The sequence below is a fragment of the Pezoporus occidentalis genome, unplaced genomic scaffold, assembly GCF_034315485.1.
Source record: "Pezoporus occidentalis ecotype Australia unplaced genomic scaffold, CSIRO_AGI_Poc_V1 ctg82, whole genome shotgun sequence".
Lineage (NCBI taxonomy): Eukaryota > Metazoa > Chordata > Aves > Psittaciformes > Psittacidae > Pezoporus > Pezoporus occidentalis.
In genome coordinates, this window is record NW_026916181.1 from 1,312,236 (window position 1) to 1,331,616 (window position 19,381).

Below are 19,381 nucleotides of genomic sequence, written 5' to 3' on the forward strand. Positions count from 1 at the left end.
TTGGTGTTCAGTTCCTGATGGTCTTAAGGCTGGTTACATAAAATAATTGGTTATACAGCCCTCGTGTGCTTAATTTCCCACTGCTCTGCTCTGTTTGCATCTGAGTCAGTGAGTCAAGGATATTGCTCTCCTACCCCCACCTGCATTTCGACTGTTTAATTTGGAAATGTCAGTAAAGAAAACTGGAGGTTATGGAAATCTTGACTTCTCCAGCTCCACCAAAACCCTTGTTTGTTCCTTCCCCGGGGTCTAGCACTGTTTGTCTTCTGTCGCAAGATGGCAGTCACGGACTGTGCTTTAACCTCGGTGGTTTTTCCGTGGTTGTTCACATGGTGGAAATACTGATTTTTTTTTTTTTTTTTTTTTTTTTTTTTTTTTTTTCCCTCCCCTAAAAGCAGGCAAAAAAAGTGTGTGTTATGCATCACTGTCTCTGCACACGTAAGATATGTGTCAATTTTCAGATTGTGAATGTTGATTCAGAGACTTAGAGAAGAAATATCCTTGCAGTGGAGGTACATCTGTCTCTGTGAACTGGCTCATAGCGTTCTGTGCCCTCAATGGTGAGATGTGAACATGTCCACCACTGTCATAATCTCATCTGGATCCTGTCTGCTTATACTAGTCCTGCCTTAAAGTTGTGCATATTGCATGTTTATATAAGTAAATACAAAAAAACCCTCATCTTTCCTAAGAGTTTTGGCTTCATGCCACCTAGAAGAGGAATTTGTGAAGACTTTTATACACACCAGATTATCTGGAAGTATTTTTAGCTGCTTTGCATGTTTTTTTCTGACTATATATTCTTAGACCAAGCCACACAGGTATTAAAATGCTTAGGACAGAGCAGTGAGGTTTGTTTGTAACAGAGGCGATTCTGTGCTGTATTAAGACAGTACTCTCCTAGCCAGTAACATCCTCAACAGTGGCTGATAACAGCTACCAAGCATTAAAAAGTGCAAGAAATCCTACAGTGCCTGTGCAATATAGCAATCTAGGGCAATGCTGTCTCAGTCCTATAGCTGAAGACTGGTATTTGCTGTTTATCTTTTTTGAGGCTGCTGAATATTTCCTGTCTACCCCTGTGACCGAATGTTCTCATTATTGAGTTTCCAGCACTTTGTTCAGTGCTTTTGTACCTTCTCATCCTCACATGATGGCAGCGAGTCCCACAGTCCAACTTGGTGTGACACAAAACAAAATTGCTTTTTAAATGTTTCTGCCTTTCTATTCAATTCTGGGAAATGCCAGATCTTCTTCTTCATCCATTGTTTTTGTTCAGCTTTGTCACATCCTGCTTCTGTTCTTTTCCTCAGTAAGATTAATGGAGTGAAATGGATAGATTTCTTGGTTTTAATGAAATAATTAGTATATGGTGACAGTCAGCTGATAAGAAACACAAAGAATCTCCTCTGGCTATTTGCTGCCATAGGAAGGACTGTCATTCCCTCCCCACTTTGTCCTCTGAGGGAGATCATGGCAGTGATTTACCACAGGCAGCATTTTTCTGTGGCTTGCGCTTGGACCATTTGATTACAAGGAGCATTTGCACAGGGTAACACTAGTACAGTGAATTACTTGCTTGTCTTAAATCTTGATGATGTCTGAGTCCAGTGACTCTCAGGCTGATAACTGAATAATTCCAGGGATTGTGAGTTTGCAGTAATTCCTTGAGAGGGATTTAAGATTTGGTACTTTTGGTTTAGCTTTTGTCTTCCTTTTCATGGAGAGGTAATGGTGTCTAGGGCAGTTGGGTATACCTTGTCAGCTGGGCACCAGCTCCTTGACCTGGCAATGAGCTCTGGCATCTGGCACACTTTCTGTCCTGATGTACATATGAGTTTTTGTCGTCATCCTGTGATGGGTCAGGCCGTGTGCTCACAGGTGGCAGCAGTAGAATTAGCTTCCTTTATGGTGCCTCTTTAAGTGGAAGAGCTTCAATGACCCTTGAAGCACCTCTAGGAGCCAAGATGTGTATCTCGGGTGTTTAACACCCATCTGAATCAGAAATAACAACCTTGCCTTGCTGCATATCCCTGCTACCCTACTGTGTAGTATCAGATACTGCAATAAGAGCCGATGCTTTAAAAATAAAGGACAGGTAGCATGTTACATGAGGGATTGCATCCACCCTACTTAGCTGGGGGTGGCTGTTAGCGTCAGTGTTGCCCTTCTGTTTCAGGGGTTTGCTGACTTGACTCTGTCCCAAATCCGTCGCTTCCAAATTCTTTAATTAAAAAGATTAAAGAGAGAAGAAACAGCAGGTGGAGAATCCTCGTTTATCTGATTGGGAGTGTGTTGCTGCTGCTTTGCACTCAGTTCAGATGTATCCCCAGAGCTCAAAATGAACCCATTCTCTGGATGCTGCCTTTAATAAGAAGTCATCTCTCGGCAGCCTGGTCACCTCCAGATTAGGTATTGTACAGAATACAGCTCAGATCTTTCCTAGAAGAAAAGTCCTCTTGCAAACTGCTGTGGAGAAAAGCATAGAATCCCAGAATGGTTTGGGTTGGAAGGTATCTTAAAGATCATCCATTTCTACCCCCCTGCCATGGGCAGGGGCACCTTCCACTAGACCAGGTTGCTCCAAGCCCTGTACAGCCTGGCCTTGAACACTGCCAGGGATGGGGCAGCCACAGCTTCTTGCAACAGCTTGTGCCAGGGCCTCACCACCCTCACAGGAACTCCTTTCTAAGATCTCATTTATATCTCTCCTCTGTCAGTTTAAAGCCATTCCCCTTGTCCTGTCCCTACTTGCTCTTGTCAGCCCCTTTATGCACTGGAAGCTACTCTAAGGTCTCCCTGGAGCCTTCACCAGGCAGAGGAAGGGGAGGGAGGATTGTGGGGAGAGAGAAAAAAGCAGGGATCATCCAATTTGATACTAGTGCTGGTTCTCCCCATTGGTACAGGAAATGGCAGTCTGACCATGGGAATTTCTTTTGCAGCCACGGGACTCCTGGGAGGAGTGGTGCAGCCCAGCTCTCCAGCAGGAGGCAGAGAAGGGATGGACAGTGACCACGTCCAGCTGCAAAAGCAAGAGAAGATCTCCCAGGAAGAAGCAAAAGAGCTTAAACAGGTATAAATTGACATAACTTTGATAAGAGTTGTTTCACTGCTTCTGATTTTTTCATAAGATGCATTTTCATCATCAGAAACCTAGTCATTGTCCTTAACAGAATATTCCTCAGAAAATTCCTGAAATTAAATGGGCATATTTTAAAAATCAGTTAATCAAGCCTGTGATTAAAATACACTGCTAACTTCATAAGTTTGTTTTAGGTTTTTTTACTTATTTTGAATCAAGGATTATCATCAAAATATATTATAGGATTATAACCCAAGCAAAATCCTTAACTGTAACCTGTTTTTCTGAAGATTAAGCGCCTTAACAATTAAATAATTTTTAGCTCTTTTGTGTTTTCTCTATGCAATCTTATTATTTTTAGTAAGGAATAGCAGTTCTGTTTCAGAAGCGTCCACAAAAGTGAACAAAGTGTTTTATAAACACGCAGAACTTGTAGCTGGGAAATAAGTATGCTGTCCAGCATATTAATAAAGAGAAGATTTTCCTAGAAAAGAAAAAAATATTTAAAGTAATGTAGTCTGATATTGTTCCTCTGAATGGCTCTTTAAGGAATTTCTCTCATAGTTGATGTTCAGAACTGTTAGTGAAGAATCCGTCTTTGTAGTGGGTGGTTGATCTGAAATGGTGAACAAGCTGGAAAAGCAAATGAGAATGGTTTGAGTGGTTTTTTCGTTAAAATAGATTTACTGGTGCTGATCACAGCCACATCAGATGCGACTGAAGATTAAACTTTATTATTGCTTATTTTCCCCCTCTAGCATTTTATTCTCTTGATATTCCAGGTGCATCTTGGTGATGGCATCATGTGAAGTCTGTCCTAATTCCATTGTTTCTTACCAAGCCTGAAGGCTTCCAGCCCCCTTCTTTTATTTTATAGTTGGGAATTAGAATGCAGCAACTTCTGTTAGCTTGAGTGCATTTGAGAGTCACAATCACTTAGTAGGTTCTCGAGTGGCTAAAAATAAAAGCTTCTTGCATGAAAAATCTATTTATTAACTAAAAAAACGGTTGAGTAAGTGAGAATTTAAACTTTGCAGAAGGTTAATTTCAGAAATTTCTGGTACTCTCTGTGCTGGATGGTAGACTAGAAAAGGTGTTATATGGCCAGTGTGATTTAAAACAAAACATTTTCAAGGTGAACTAGAGCTCAAAAGACAATTTTTGTATTTATTTATACCCCATGAAACCAAGAATTTTTAAGCCAGTTGATTATTTGGGGTGAGTTTGTGGGGAAGTGTGGATGAGGAGAGGATCTGAATTCCAAACTTACAGGCCATGAATTGGCCTGATTTTTCTCCAGTAATTGTTGTACACCTGTTCTCTGGAGCCAGGCCTCTTTAATCATCATTTCAGTCATTAATAATTTTAAGGTACATGTTTTAATTCCTGTAGAACTCCTGTTCCTTTTTCTTGCTAGGAGTCACCACAGAAATACACAGCCTTAGACCATAACTTGCTTCTGTAACCAAAATGTAGTCAATATCTTTTGATTGAAGTATCTTACTTGGGTTTGTTTCGAAACCAAACCTGACTAGTCACCATTTAGTGATTCTCCCTTCAGATCTTTTAAAGAGTTTATCTCCATGATCTGTTATTTTATCAAAAAATAACGATTTTCTGAAGCAGTGTTGACCTTTTGGAAGATTTTAAGGGAGAATATTTCTCAGTCATAGTTGTACAAATAGCAGCAACCTGTTCTTCATGCAGGCATGTGCTTTGTATTGTTGTTATGTATTCAGGAGGGCCAGTTGTTCCTTCCTTAAATGTCAACTTTTCAGCACTATAATTCTGATTTGTAGCCAGACCCTAAAAACCTAAATACACTATGAGGGGTTGTTGGTCATGGACTACTAATGAAGACACATTTTGATACACCTTGCAAAAAAAAGTTTTTCACTAATTGCTTCCCCTCCTCATTACTTGTGATGTGGGTAACTCCAGGAGAATTTCTGAAGGCTGGAGAAGAGGAATTTGTCATGAACAGATACAGTTATCACTCTTTCTCTCTCCTCAAAAACAAAGTAGTTGCAGTAATAACAATAGATGTTTTGCAGCAGAAATTGTTGAATGATACTAATTCCTTCCATTAGAGCTGGAAGTCCTGAGCATCTGCAGTTGTGATTGGGTGGCTGAGTAAAGGACCTCACCAGGACTTCAGGAAGGGACATTTGTGTCTACGTTTGTGGCAGTGTGAGCTGTGTTCTTTAGCTGTGCTATACAGATGGAGAAAGAAGTCTCTGAAGTTGCTGTGGTCTCTGGCTGAACTTCTGCCTCCTGCCTCACTATGGCTGACATAATGGCACTGGGTGTGGGAGGGGATGTGATAATATTAGCTTAAGGGATGTGGTCAAAGGGGGGCAATTCACTAAATTTTAAATTATTTTGCCAAACCGGTGCTTTCTAATTTCTCAAATTGTTCTTGCCAAAGAACTGTCCTGATATTTACTGTCTGGAGATCGCATATGCCATGAAGGCAGAACCAGTATTAAAGAGGTTAATTCTTTAACATCTGGGAAAAAGCCCACATCCCAGTGCATATCTTTGGCATTTGCTTTCCCACTGTCTTCTCAGGTCAAGGTGGTTCCATTTCAGTCCTTAGCTACTTTCAAAGTCTCTTCAGTGTTTATTCACCCTTTTATCTTTTCCTTCATCTCAGGAAATTACAACTGTTAGCGTTTTGTTGAGGAACTGTTCATTCCAAGTGCTAAATACTAAATTTGCTCACAGGATGGCCTGCTTCCATGGCCTATAGTGGTCAACAGACAACTGATCTTAAGACCTGTGTAATGACTATGCCTCAAGTTTATTTTTTGGAAAGTACAATGCAGGGAGAACTAAGGTCCTGACAACTAATGCTTTGTATTTGCTTTTGGGTAACTTAAGTATTTAATGACATGAAATTAAAAGGTGATAGTTAAGCCTGTGGAGCTGCTTGAGTATTTTTTTACAGACAAGGCCAGCAGAATGTTAGTGGCACCATGAGTGCTCCCTGAGAAAGTAAATAAAATCAGAGTTCTCTATCAGTCCAAGAAGAAGTAATGGGAGAAATCAGCTACTAAGAATAAGATAGTAAACAGTGATCCTTCCATACTGTCTGAATAGCCACTGCCTCAGAAGAGCTGATGCTTTAAAATCTGTCTGCTTTTGTGTGCTTCAAATACAGGGGACCTGCTGTCCTGTCAAACACATCTGTTCAAGTGTTATCTGTGCTCAGATGTTCTGTTCCACAAGAGACAACCTGATTTTCTAGAGCAGGCAGAAGCCCTTTCGCTAGTGGCTGGTGTAGAGCTTGGGTATTTGTACACTAAATGCGACTCTGCATCTAGCAGAAGGAACCTCTGTGCTTTGCACAGCTACAGGCAAGTACTAATAGCGGCAATCCCATACAGAAAACATGTTAAAGCAATTAAAATCCATAGATTTTTGTTATGGCAAGTTGCACTTACCTCTTGAGGCATTAACAAATGTCCTGTAGTAAATTGTGTTGTGGTAGTTTAAGATATTTCTGCGCTCTGCTGTCTCCCTGCCCATTTCCAGGTGCAACAAGAGAAGATGTGGACAGGACCCTTAACATTTCTGGTGCAAGATCATAGAATCACAGAATAGTTAGGGTTAGAAAGGACCTTAAGATCATCTAGTTACAACCCCCCTGCCATGGGCAGGGACACCTCACACTAAACCATGTCACACAAGGCTCTGTCCAACCTGGCCTTGAGCAGTGCCAGGGATAGAGCATTCACAACTTCCCTGGGCAACCCATTCCAGTGCCTCACCACCTTCACATTGAAGAACTTTGTTGTTATATCCAATCTACACTTCTCCTGTTTAAGATTGAACCCATTACCTCTTGTCCTATCACTACAGTCCCTAATGAATAGTCCCTCCCCAGCATCCCTATAGCCCCCCTTCAGATACTGGAAGGCTGCTATGAGGTCTCCATGCAGCCTTCTCTTCTCCAGGCTGAACAGCCTCAACTTCCTCAGCCTGTCTTCATACGGGAGGTGCTCCAGCCCCCTGATCATCCTCGTGGCCCTCCTCTGGACTTGTTCCAACAGTTACATGTCCTTTTTTGTTGAGGACACCAGAACTGTGCGCAATACTCCAAGTGGGGTCTCACGAGAGCAGAGTAGAGGGGCAGGATCTCCTCCTTCGACCTGCTGGTCACACTGCTTTTGATGCAGCCCAGGATACGGTTGGCTTTCTGGGCTGTGAGTACACTCTGAAGCCAGCTCATGTTCATTTTCTCATCAACCAGCATCCTAAGTCCTTCTCTGCAGGGCTGCTCTGAATCTCTTCTCTGCCCAACCTGTAGCTGTGCCTGTGATTGCTCCAACCCAGGTGTAGGACCTTGCACTTGGCATGGTTAAACCTCATGAGGTTGGCATCAGCCCACCTCACAAGTGTGTCAGGGTCCCTCTGGATGGCATTCCTTCCCTCCAGTGTATCAACCAAACCACACAGCTTGGTGTCATCGGCAAACTTGCTGAGCGCGCACTCAATCCCACTGTCCATGTCAGCGACAAAGATGTTGAACAGGACCAGTCCCAACACTGATCCCTGAGGGACACCACTCGTTACTGGTCTCCAGCCGGACACTGAGCCATTGACCACAACTCTTTGCATATGGCCATCCAGCCAGTTCTTTATCCACCGAGTGGTCCATCCGTCAAATTGATGTCTCTCCAATTTAGAGACAAGGATAGAGTGTGGGACAGTGTCAGATGCTTTTCACAAGTCCAGGTAGATAACATCAGCTGCTCTGCCCCTACCCATTGGTGCCATAGCCCCATCATAGAAGGTCATCAAATTGGTCAGGCAGGATTTCCCCTTAGTGAAGCCATGCTGGCTGTCACCAGCCACCTTTTTGTTTTTCATGTGGCTTAGCGTGCCTTTCAGTGCATTTCCTGTTGTGGGTTTGAGTTTATAATGGGAGTATAAATTGGAATATTTTACATGTTTTTTTCCCCTCTTGCTCACCTGCAATGTGTTTAGCACGGAGGTGAAGCACTGTATTAAATCATGACAAGTTATCACTGTCAAAACCTCTATTTGCACCCTATTTCAGAGTATTGTGAATGACAGCTTCCTATTAACAGGTGAACTTGGATGCATTCAAGAGCCATTTCTGGTTTTATGTGTTCTGCTTTAGTTTTCAGACCTGTTGGACAGGGATAATCGTGTGGATCTCAGGGAGAACTTAATGGAGTTCAAACTTTGATTGTCAATACTTCCTGCACAGTGACACTTTCTGTATCTTATTTTTACTGCTGGATACTCCCTGTAACTCCTTTCTTAAGCTTCCGCTCAATTACATTGTTATGATGGCATCTCAGGCCCCAAACCAAATTGAGGCCTCCATTGTAAGATCTTTAGGATACAATCTCTGTTTGTATGATGCCTAACACTTGGAATTTATATCCTCAGGTGGTGTGGCAAAATGATAAAGTCACAGGGCTAAGTACTGAACAGGTACACAGGCTTGAAGTCCTCTCCCATCATTTTGTTTGTGTCTGTGTTGTGGCTCTCCTGCTTGGCTCTCACTTAAGCCAAAGCAGAGAGAAGTGGGCAGCGCTTGAACAAGTCATCAAGCAGGTACATAAAACAGAGCAGCTGAACTGTGATCTAAACTGCAGTGTACTGCTTGGGTCCTCATAGTCTATGCAAGAACTTGGGATACGTAGCTTGGATGGACATCTCTTCTCCCACCCAGGTCTGAGTCTGCTGTAGTTGAACACTTGACACAGGGCATATTTGGAGAGCTGTGACAAATTTTCTTCCTTGTTTTGTACAGTGAGGGCTCTATGTGGGAATATTAGGTATTGCCTGCAGCTGCACAGAAAATCTGTGGCAGAGCCGTGAGGATAAATCAGACTTTCCAAATTATAATCCGGTGGCATAAATCTAAAGTGTTCTCAGTGTGAGATTGATCACTGCCTGAGGAAATGTGCCTTTAAAATGTGTCTTTGATGGGCTCATACCTGCTGTTTGGTTTTGTGTAACAGATAGTTTCACGCTGAATTTTCATGTCTTGGTTCATCGTCCGAATTGCATAATGGCACAGCAAGCACTGCTGCTTTGAGCAGTTGACAGAACTGGAGCAGTAATAACTAGACATCTTGCCATCGTTTTGCTTTGCAAAAATATTGACCAGCTTTGGTCAGACTTCACCTTCCAGTAACTCTTTCCAGCAAGCTCTGTGGGCTCTGCTGAAAGAGAGTCTTAACCGCTCCCGTTCCCATTGGATTGAGTGGCAGTACTCAGCTGGAACACATGAAGATGCTGCAATCAAAGGGTTAAGGGATTTATTACCAGACTTTCTGAGGCAAAGAAAATTAACAGATGGAAGTGAGCCGCTTGTGTTTTATTTTTGCATGTGAGTAACTGCATCATCATCAGCTGCTGTGTTTCAAGGCACAGCCTAATTGGCAGGTGAACTGAGCAGAGCCCTGTAGCTGACTATGTTTCCATTTTACTGCTTTCATATTTTAAAAGCTTTTCTGTTCTCAACAATTGTGTCTTTTTCTATATTTTAAATGTCAAGTATGCTCTAATGAATGCAAAGCCTATCAAAAGTAATCTGTTTTGAAACTAAAAATAAAGTACTTTCCGTGGCAAACCTAGGCCTTTTTGGCACAATTTTGATTTACAAATAAATTGGGTTCCTCTTGGAGAGGTGGGGAAGGAGTGTTTCTGCTTCCTTTCTGCATACTCTCGTGCCAGCTCCTGCTATGCTGCATAGCAATCTTGGAGGCTTGCTGCATATCACCACATTTACCTGATGTGCTCGCCTCTACCTAAATGTGCTGGGTGAGGAAGTGGCTCAGGAAACATGAAATTACCACACTGTGAAGGGTGCTTAGTGGTAAACTGCCAAAGCCTGTGCCTGACAGCAGCCAGAGGTGGAGGTGTTGAAGGACCAGAGGAACCATTCTGGAGCATGTGTTGTTCCATGATCTAGAAATCTGCTTTTCTTCTGCTGTTCCAGAAAACAAATTTTGGGATGCTGTTGGGTAAACCTTTTTAGTAAACTTGCCGAGAAAATATTAGTATGAACCGTCTTTAAATCATTTTGAAATGATGAAGCTTGCTTCTTTTGCTGCCATCCTTTAGGTTGTATGGAAGGAGTGAAGTTTCTTCTCTCTTAAACTGGTATAAAGAATTTAAACTTTATTGGAGCAGAGGCTGAAACCCTGTAATCTCTCAGGTGAACACTGAAGCTAGCCCTGCTTTTAGTTGGATGGGGTGGACCAGAAGACCTTCAGAGGTCTTTTCCTAAATTCACTGTGACTTTATGAATGATAGGAGTCGTTTCATGTACCACTGACTACTTTATTTTATGTATTTATATATATATGTTCTATATATATGACACAAGCAGAAGAAGCTCAAAGGAGAGACTGAGAGAAAGCCACCTCTGAACTTCCCATTTTCAAGTATACTGAATTATACACGATATATCTGAACATGTCACTTTTCTTTTTGGTGCGTATCGTGAGCACATCTACCACCTCCAATTTGGGGAATTCACCCTTGCTTTCCTGTTACAGTGAGAGATCCTGAAATATTCCATTTGAGATAGAAACAGAGGGTGGTTTAGCTTGTAGTTTTGGTAAGAACAGACAAAGGTAGATACAGCTTGGTCCATGGTTTGATTTGTTGGTTTGCTTTTTTTCTTTGTGGTTTTTCTTTTTCCTTGGGCAGCCAAATTGCAAAATCATTTTTTCACACAGCTCTGTTTCTAGCTGTTTGTGATTTAAGGAAAGTGGTGAGAATTACCTCATAGCAGCCTTACAGTATCTGAAGGTGACCTACAACAATGCTGGAGAGAACTCTTCATCAGGGACTGTAGTGGTAGGACAAGGGCAGTGGGTTTAAACTTAAAAAGGGGGTGTTCAGGTTTGATACAAAGCAGAAATTCTTTACTGTGAGAGTAGTGAGACACTGGAACAGGTTGCCCAAGAAAGTTGTGAATGCTCCATGCCTGGAAGTGTTCAAGACCAGGAACGTGGATGGATGGTTGGATGGTGCATTGAGCAACCTGGTCTAGTGGAAGGTGTCTGTGCCTGTGGCAGGGGGTTTGGAACTATATGATCTTTAAGGTCCTTTCCAACCCAAACCATTCTATGATTCCATATGTTATGAGATAAATCTCACTACCATGACTGATATGCAGCTTCAGCCAAAGCATTTTGTCTCAAAAAATTCCCCTGCCATTCCAGCTAGATATGATGTTCTTCACTGCTTTTCTCAAACTGGTAGCTTCAAGCAGCTTTCTGGGGGCTGATTATATATTCTAATATACTCTAATGGAAAACAAGAGAACTGACTTTGCCACTTAAGAAATAAATAAAATTAAATGTGTTTAGAGTACAATTCTTTTCTCCTGTTTTACTAAAAGCCACAGATTTATGCTGTTAGGCTGCAGTTCTGGTATCTTCCGTAGTATCACCTGGATGCTCATGTGGCACAGCAGTTGATGTTGTGGGATAGTGCTGGGATAATTTGCTTTCTTGGAGACTTACTGCAATTGATTGGATAAACTACTCTTATTAAGCAGGCAGTGCAAGGATATCCTCATGGACCTAGCTGTGGATGCCTAAGGAAGTAGATTATGTAGGCCAGCAGAGGCCTTATGATCTGAAGTAACTTGGAAGCTGGATTTCCAGTCAGTATGATACAGTGCTTCCAAATTTCCCTCTGATATATCTGAGAGAAGGCAGCTGAGGCTTGCCCATCAGGCAGGTGCTCTCAGTTCACGCATCCAGGCTTATTAAGGGAGTAGCCACAAGAGGGAAGAAAAGGCAATGATATAACTCAGTCCTTGGTCTGCTGCTAAAAGGAGCCAACGTTACAGGGTGAGGAATTAAGACAGATTTTTCTTGTGTAGTTTGGATCACTGTGCTTGGACTTGATTGTGTGAACTGATGAAAATGAAAGTTGAGTAAGCCCCATAAGTCAGCGTATGGTATTGTTATGGATGGCTCAGCCTTGAGAATATATAAGCTTGGCTTTCTTCTTCCATTTTAGAGGCTTCTGCCCTGTTTGGACCAATATCTATAGGCGTTTTAAGACTACATGGTCCCCTCACAATCTTGGAGTAGCTGAGGATGTTAGCTTGCAGTTCCACATATGAACAGTAATTTGCTAAATGTAGTGTAAACTGGTTGATATGTAATACAATGCATACAGCCTGGAGTAGAGCTCTAGCCAGTACATCTGTTATTTCTCATCTCAGGTACAGCCTGAGCCTCTTGGCTGCCTTGATGTCTGTTCATACCACACCACCCTCCAGTCCCTTGAAAATGATTTGCTTGGTTGCCTAATTCTCACTTTTCCCATCTGCTCCAACTACTGACACTTCTTTCTTTAGTAGGCTGTAGAAAAAGAACAGTTTCTGTCCTTTGACCTTGTCAATGCCTAACATTACTATGCCTTCAGCCATGTGATCCCCTTCTGGCTTTCTACCAGCTGTGCTTGCTTTCCCTATCAGCTCTCAACGTGCACGTAATCTCAGTACAAGCTACTGCTCTGGAATGCAGACATACCAAGGAGGTAATAACAGAGCCAACAAACAACAAATCGTGCTTAAATGATTTTTATTTCTAATTTATTCTCTTCCCTCCCCTCTAACCTTAACAGATCAGATTTGAATTTTCTGGTCTTTAGTTCCTTGTTTCATTCATCTCAATTTAGTTTATCAGAGTAAGAAATTTCTTTTCACCAGCATGCCTCAGGGCAGACTCCAATAAATGAAATAAAATTACAACAATGAAATAAGTAATTGCCATGGGTCTGTTACATTTCTCAAAGAACCAGCTGGTCGATTGCTGAAAGTGCTCAGTCTTTTCTTCTGACAGATACTAAAGAAGCTGAAGGGCCTTGCCTTGGAGACAGAAGCTGAGCTGGAGAGACAGGATGAAGCTCTTGATTCCATCACTACCTCTGTAGACCGTGCGACGCTGAATATTGACAAGCAGAACCGCAGAATGAAGAAATTAACGTAGCGCCTACAGGAGCCAGTGGGGATGGTATCATGAGGAAGAAGAGGATCAGAGAACTGTATTTATCAAGACTGTTTCTTTAATAGACACTTTGTGTGGGAGCTGTTTGCAATATTGTCTGGAGTACAGTGCTGCTGTTACTGAGTTCCTGTGGGTTTTGAAATGATTTCCAGACTTAGATGATGTTTGAAGGCTGTTTTAGGATTAAAAAGGCCAAGACTTTTAATTGCGGTGGAACAATGATAGTGGCTTCTTTACTACAGAAAATCTGTAAATATGAAAGGATGTGATATAATCTGAATCAACTTTTATGTGCTTTTTTTATGTTGCTGCTTTTGAAAGGTTGGGTTTTTTTACTGCAAAGAAGAAGTGAAGGAGAAATGAAATGCATATGAGACTACTTTAGATGATTACAGCTTATTAATTCCCTCTCAAGGTCTTTCTTTAAAAAAGTTAATAGCTGAACTAAAGACCAGATGTCCAACTGCAAGTCACTCAGGCTTTTGTTTGTAACTTAATGCTGAGGTGAGCAAATGATGGTGATAAAACCTTGTGTTCCCTAAGCAAATGTTTTTAATAGGTTTCAATTGTGCTTTTAATGTACCTAGAAATTTTATAAGAATAATGAAGACTTAGTGGCCACAGCTGTCTGTTGCCACATCCTGGAAAATGGAGAAGGTGGTTAGTTAATGTGCATGTATTGGTAGAGATATCTGCTCACTGAGCAGGTTTTGTTGTTTTTTTTTTGCCATTTGATAAATGTTTTGCTTACTTAAGTCACTTATAAAAAGTATCAAAGTAGAATATGTTCGATTTCCAAAAGGAAATGATGATCACTGATGATCATGTATACTTTTTTGTGTGTTTATTTTTCCCTTTTAAACTGCATACGTAGTGAAGGAGTTGATTTTGGAGTGGGGAAAGTATTGTGGGTGAATCTATTCAGCTCTTGGAGTTCATTGTTTGTACCCCTCACTTGCACACAGTGGTTTCAGATTTTTGGTAATAGTCTGACATGGGATGCGGTGTCCTCAGAGCATCATGAGCACAGTGTTTACTTAGTGTGGTCCCTAAATACCATGGTGGAGCTAGGCTGCCAGATCTCTGACGAGTGTCAGTGGAAGGTCTCTTGTCATTTTGCTTCTCTGTCCTTCGTTTTCCATGGATCTCTTTACTGTTCATTTCTGATTACAAATGGGAAGAACTTCATGAGTCATGTAGAGCATCATGTGGTTTTTGTGTTATCTCCCTCAGACTCACAGACTGAGGAGCCTGTTGCTGGAGCTGTAGGCATCTGTGTAGTATTTGGCATTTGTGGTACATGCATCTAATTCATGGCTTTTGTTTATTTGTACTAACTGGTGATGAAACTTTTCAAGACTTCTCATAGACCTCTATTTCTAAAAGAAAAGGGAATACTGCAAACTTTTTGGCTAATAAGTTTTGTTGAGTTCCCAGTTGGCTTCATGGAGACCACAGGACAGCGAGACCTTTTCCCCTCCTAACCTACTTGATACTACATAGGAGAGATTCCAGGTAATCCATGTAGTGTAGAATCGTAGAATGATTTGGGTTGGAAGGCACCTTAAAGATCCTTCAGCTCCAGCCCCCTGCTCAGGCAGGGACACCTTCCACTAGACCAGGTTGCTCAAAGCCCCATCTAAACTGGCCTTGAACACTGCCAGGATGGGCCAGCCACAGCTTCTCAGGACAACCTGCTCCAGTGTCTCACCATTCGCACAGGGAAGAACTTCTTCCTCATATCTCAATCTCCCCTCTGTCAGTTTAAAGCTATTCTCCTTGTCTTGTTCACACCTGCCCTTGCCAAAAGCCCCTCTTCAGCTTTCTTGTTGGCTCCTTTAGGCACTGCAAGCTGCTCTAAGGTCTCCCTGGAGCCTTCTCCAGGCTGAGCAAGCCCACCTCTCTCAGCCTGTCTCCATAGCAGAGGTGCTTCAGCCCTTGGATCATCTTGGTGGCCTCCTTTGGATCTGCTCAAGGTGGACATTTCTATCTTGAAATCTAGAATGAAATATTTAGAAAGAGCAAGCTGCTCGTCATTTTGCTGGTGATGCAGCCCAGGACACAGTTGGCATTCTGGGCTGTGAGCGCACATGTCTATTGCCTGTGGCAGAGAACACTAATTTCTTCAGTTCCTACAGTTCAGCAGCTATTTTAGTTCAAAGTAGCTGTTGTAATATGTGTGTGTGGTGTTTTTGTTTGTTGGGTTTGGGTTTTTTTTTAAGTGTCTATATTAGAAAATTCTTCTTTTACTGCTTTCAAATACAACAATTTTGGTGCAATATTTTTAGCTAATGAAGCTTTCAACTGTTTATTCCACTAATAGTTGATGTGAAAATTTCCTGTGTCAGGGTATTTCAGCCTACCTTTTAAAGAACGGTACAGGAAATCACATAGTGTATGTTAATTTTCAAGATTTTACTCTGCCTTGTTTTGTATTAATTAATATTAGTTTGTTAGATTTGAGTACTACACTGCAGGTTCTCAATTTACCGTCCAAGTTGTTACTGGCATGCACTTTACTTACTTGCTGGTTATGGCAATTACATGTACATTCACTATGTGCTGTGAAATAAAATACTGTCTGGGGTTCTCTTGTTTGTTTCTGATCCCGAAATCACTGTTGTTTTACTGTGAAAGGAAGATATGTTTGCACAACTAATTATTTAATGAATTTCAAAGCGTACTTTGCACAAAATGCATGTGAACTGAACCTGGTGCTGACGCTGACTGGGAACGAATCTCTGAACTGAATTAGTGTGAACCAGGATTGCCAAAAGTAAATCCTGATGACATGTCATTTAGTTTAGCATTCTTGGTGCCATACTTGTATTGTTGTGGTTTTTAGCACTAGCTATTGCATCTTACTCGGTATTTTGTGGTTTGTATTAGTCCAACATTTCCATGATAAAGCAAAAAATTGTAATACTGTTTGTAAGAAGTGACCCATTCTAGAGCTGTGTATTAGATGAATTTCATGTGCCCAGAGGACTTTCAGTCTGTAATTTCTTCTTATTAAACATCTTTGAAAAATGATCTATTCCCTTTTATTCATTTGGCTGTGTAGTTGCAGTGAAAATACTCTATCCACCCCCTTGTCATACTCTGGAGCAAAATTTACTGTAGCATTTCTGTAGGACTGGGCTTTAGGATAGGAGATTTTTCATTATTATTAAAAAAAAAGGAGGGGACTGATGGAATGTTATCAGTGTGAATGTTTCTGTTAGCAGCTGAAAAATGAAGTGGGTACACCACACAGTGTACCTCGTGGCTGGAGACTGTGGCACAGGAGCTGCTCCTGCTCTTGGAGAGTGGACTAAGATTCACAGAATCCTAGAATGGTTTGCGTTGGAAGGGATCTTAAAGATCATCCATTTCCAAACCCTGACATGGGCAGGGACACCTTCCACTAGACCAGGTTGCTTCAAGCCCTGTCCAGCCTGGCCTTGAACACTGCCGGGGATGTGGCAGCCACAGCTTCTTGGGGCAAACTGTTTCAGGGCCTCACCACCCTCACAGGGGAGGACTTCTAATGTATCATCTAAATCTGCCGTCTGCCAGTTCAAAGCCATTCCTCCTTGTCTATCCCTACTTGCCCTTGTCAAAAGCCCCTCTCCTTTCTTGTGGGCTCCTTTAGGCACTGGAAGCTGCTCTAAGGTCACATGGGAGCTTTCTCCAGGCTGAACAAGCCCAGCTCTCTCAGCCTGCCTCCATAGCAGAGGTGCTCCAGCCCTTCCAAGGCGTCTTTATGGCCTCTGGACTCAGTCCAACAGAACTCCAAGAACTGCCTGGACATGTTACTATTTGAACAGTGGTACAGAAGTATAAAGACTTTACTCACATCAAACTTTCAATTTTATGTCATAATACAGCTTGTGTCATTGCCAAAATTGCTTAGAGCCTCCAAAGTTTCCTTCTACACTAAACCCAAGTGCTTTTATTAATGTCACAGATCTGGACTGGTGCTTCCCGGGGGAAGATGCAGCAGGTAATGTGCCAAACATTATTCTTGTTCTTCACTGACATATTGTTATCAACATGAGGCTTAAAGACATAACTTAGGATAATTTTTGCCTTTTATATGCAGTTTGTTAGTTCTTTGTAGGTCTTCACGACAATATGAAAAGCGCAGGGCTTTGTCATTAAGAGACAAAAGAAAAAACCTAATAAAAGATGTTCTAACATACAAAATTAAAAGCTATCAATTGGTCAGGCTTTTCAGATCTTGCAAAATAGAACTAGATTTTGTTGTATCATAGGGCAGGTTTATAATCCAATATGTGTTCATGGACGTGATGAGTGAGCCTGAAATGACTGCAACTTAAACGTATTTCTGCATAGGAGTTTGAGTTTCTCCTCTGGAATTATTGAAATGCTGGTGATAAATGTAGGGCACTTTGTGGCCCTCAGACAAGGGGTGTAGGGAGCTTTTTTCAGGTAATTAGTTGATTTAACCAAAGCCTCATAATAGCTGTCTCTGTTTCCAGAGCCAGTGCTTTGAAACCACTGGTATGCTCTTCACAGAAGGAAATGAAGCAGAGCAGCTTGCAACTGTCAAAACCTATCTCTGGGTAGAGTTTGGGGGAGAAATTGACTGTATTTACTCTCTAATATGACAAACTATGGCAGCGGTATCCCTTGCCTCTGCTATGCATGAGCAATGTCAAGCCTCTGCCTAGTAGAGGGAAAAAATAAATTTGTAATGGTCCTAGCCATAGGTTTAAGAGCCGGGCTTTGCAGAACAAACAGTGCTTGGCTTACCTACCGTGCTGGGCCTGTGTGTTTGTGGCTTGGCACGAGGCTTCTGATGGACTGTCCATTGTGGACCTGGTGGGAAGTGTGCTGACTCAGGCTTTGCCCACCAGCCTCATTCATCCCTGTGCTGGTGGTGCAGCACGCACTCACTCATCCCACCCTGGCGAGTCCGTGCTGTCATGGGTGAGGGTAAATGTACTGTGTGGAGGCACTTGTGTGTGAGCCAGGACACTCTGAAGACAAAACAACTACCCTGGATTCAAGCTGCCTCCTGCTTGAAGTGGAGAAGTGTTTGCTTAATGGTGTGAAAGTCCAGCCTAGCTTCTGTCAAGTGGTTTAATTTTAAACCAGCAGATTTGAACCCTTTTATGGTTTGGCAGCAGAGGGGTTAAAGTAGTTCAAGGCCAAAATTAAGAAGCCTGAGTTCAGGATTCTGGTGTTTTTTGTTTCTTAAGAGTTCAGTTATAGAATCCCAGAATGGTTTCGATGATGGTATAATAAATGTTCACCTTTTAGCAGTTGGTATACCTTGAGCATACCAGGCTGATACAGCTCCTAGTTAGTATGTAGTTAAGCTTTAAGCTGGCTGGTTTCCAAAGGGTGCCTGCCTAGGTGTTAACCTCATTCTCTGATGCTCTCAGCTTTCCTGCTTAGCACTGTGGAGAAAAGCTTAGAGAAAAAACCCATGGAACTAAAACTTCCCTGACCATTTTATGTGACCACTGAGCCATAAGGATGCTCATGGGCATGAGACAGTAATAAGAAAGAGGGAGATCAATGGCGCTTTTGCCTCTCTAGAAGGTGGTGTAGATTTGCGTTTACACCGTGGTTGAGAATTTATTCAGGAACTGACAGTAAAGAACAAGCTGTGGAGTATGGGGTTGTATCAGGATGGAGTGGGGAAACAATGCTTCCAGTAATATCTCGAAGGGGAAATTTGCTGTGCTGGGTGAGATGGCTTCAGAGAGGAGAAAGAGACTTGGGGTAGATGAACTGCCCTTAGTCTGACCACTTTTCATTTCTGGCACTGCTACCAGCTGTCAGCATGCGTGTTGCTTCGGATTTAGGTCAGATCATTTGCTTTGTATGGTGGTGAGCATTGTTTACAGCCATGAGGATGCAACAGAGGCAGGAGAGGGTAATTGCAGGTATGCAGCAATGCCAAGGGCTCCCTCCCGCGATGGCATCTCCATTCAGCCCTCCTTGTGTTGCCAAGCTACTGAATGCCAGAGTCTGGAAAAGGAATCCATGTTCAGTGAAATGGTTTCCAGTACTTGAATTCTTCTTTAGGAAATGAACCTCTTGGGCTGCCTCCATTCTTTTCCGTGTAACTTCTGCATGAGCAACAAACCACAGAGCAGGCTGCTTTTTTTTTTTTTTCCTCTGAAACACTCTACTAATTGTGTATTTAACACAGGTTTTGGGCTGAGTTTTTTACTGGGATTGCTGGTTATGCTGCATGGGGAATACTGAGCTTTAAGTCATCTCATGACATTCATAAAGTGTAAAAATCACTGTGGGCATG

General features: G+C 42.1%; 1 protein-coding gene across 5 annotated transcripts in view; it reads left to right on the forward strand.

Annotated features, from left to right (window-relative positions):
- The window catches only part of SNAP47 (synaptosome associated protein 47), a 32,381-nt gene extending 16,244 nt beyond the window's left edge, over positions 1-16,137 (forward strand). For 3 of the 5 annotated variants that reach the window (XM_062603915.1, XM_062603913.1, XM_062603912.1), the window contains exons 4-5: positions 2,943-3,073; positions 12,940-16,137. In XM_062603915.1, the coding sequence (XP_062459899.1) occupies positions 2,943-3,073; positions 12,940-13,086 (278 nt within the window). In that variant the 3' untranslated portion in view covers positions 13,087-16,137. The other 2 variants (XM_062603916.1, XM_062603914.1) reach the window with 2 other exon arrangements.
- The last annotated feature ends 3,244 nt before the right edge of the window (positions 16,138-19,381 follow it).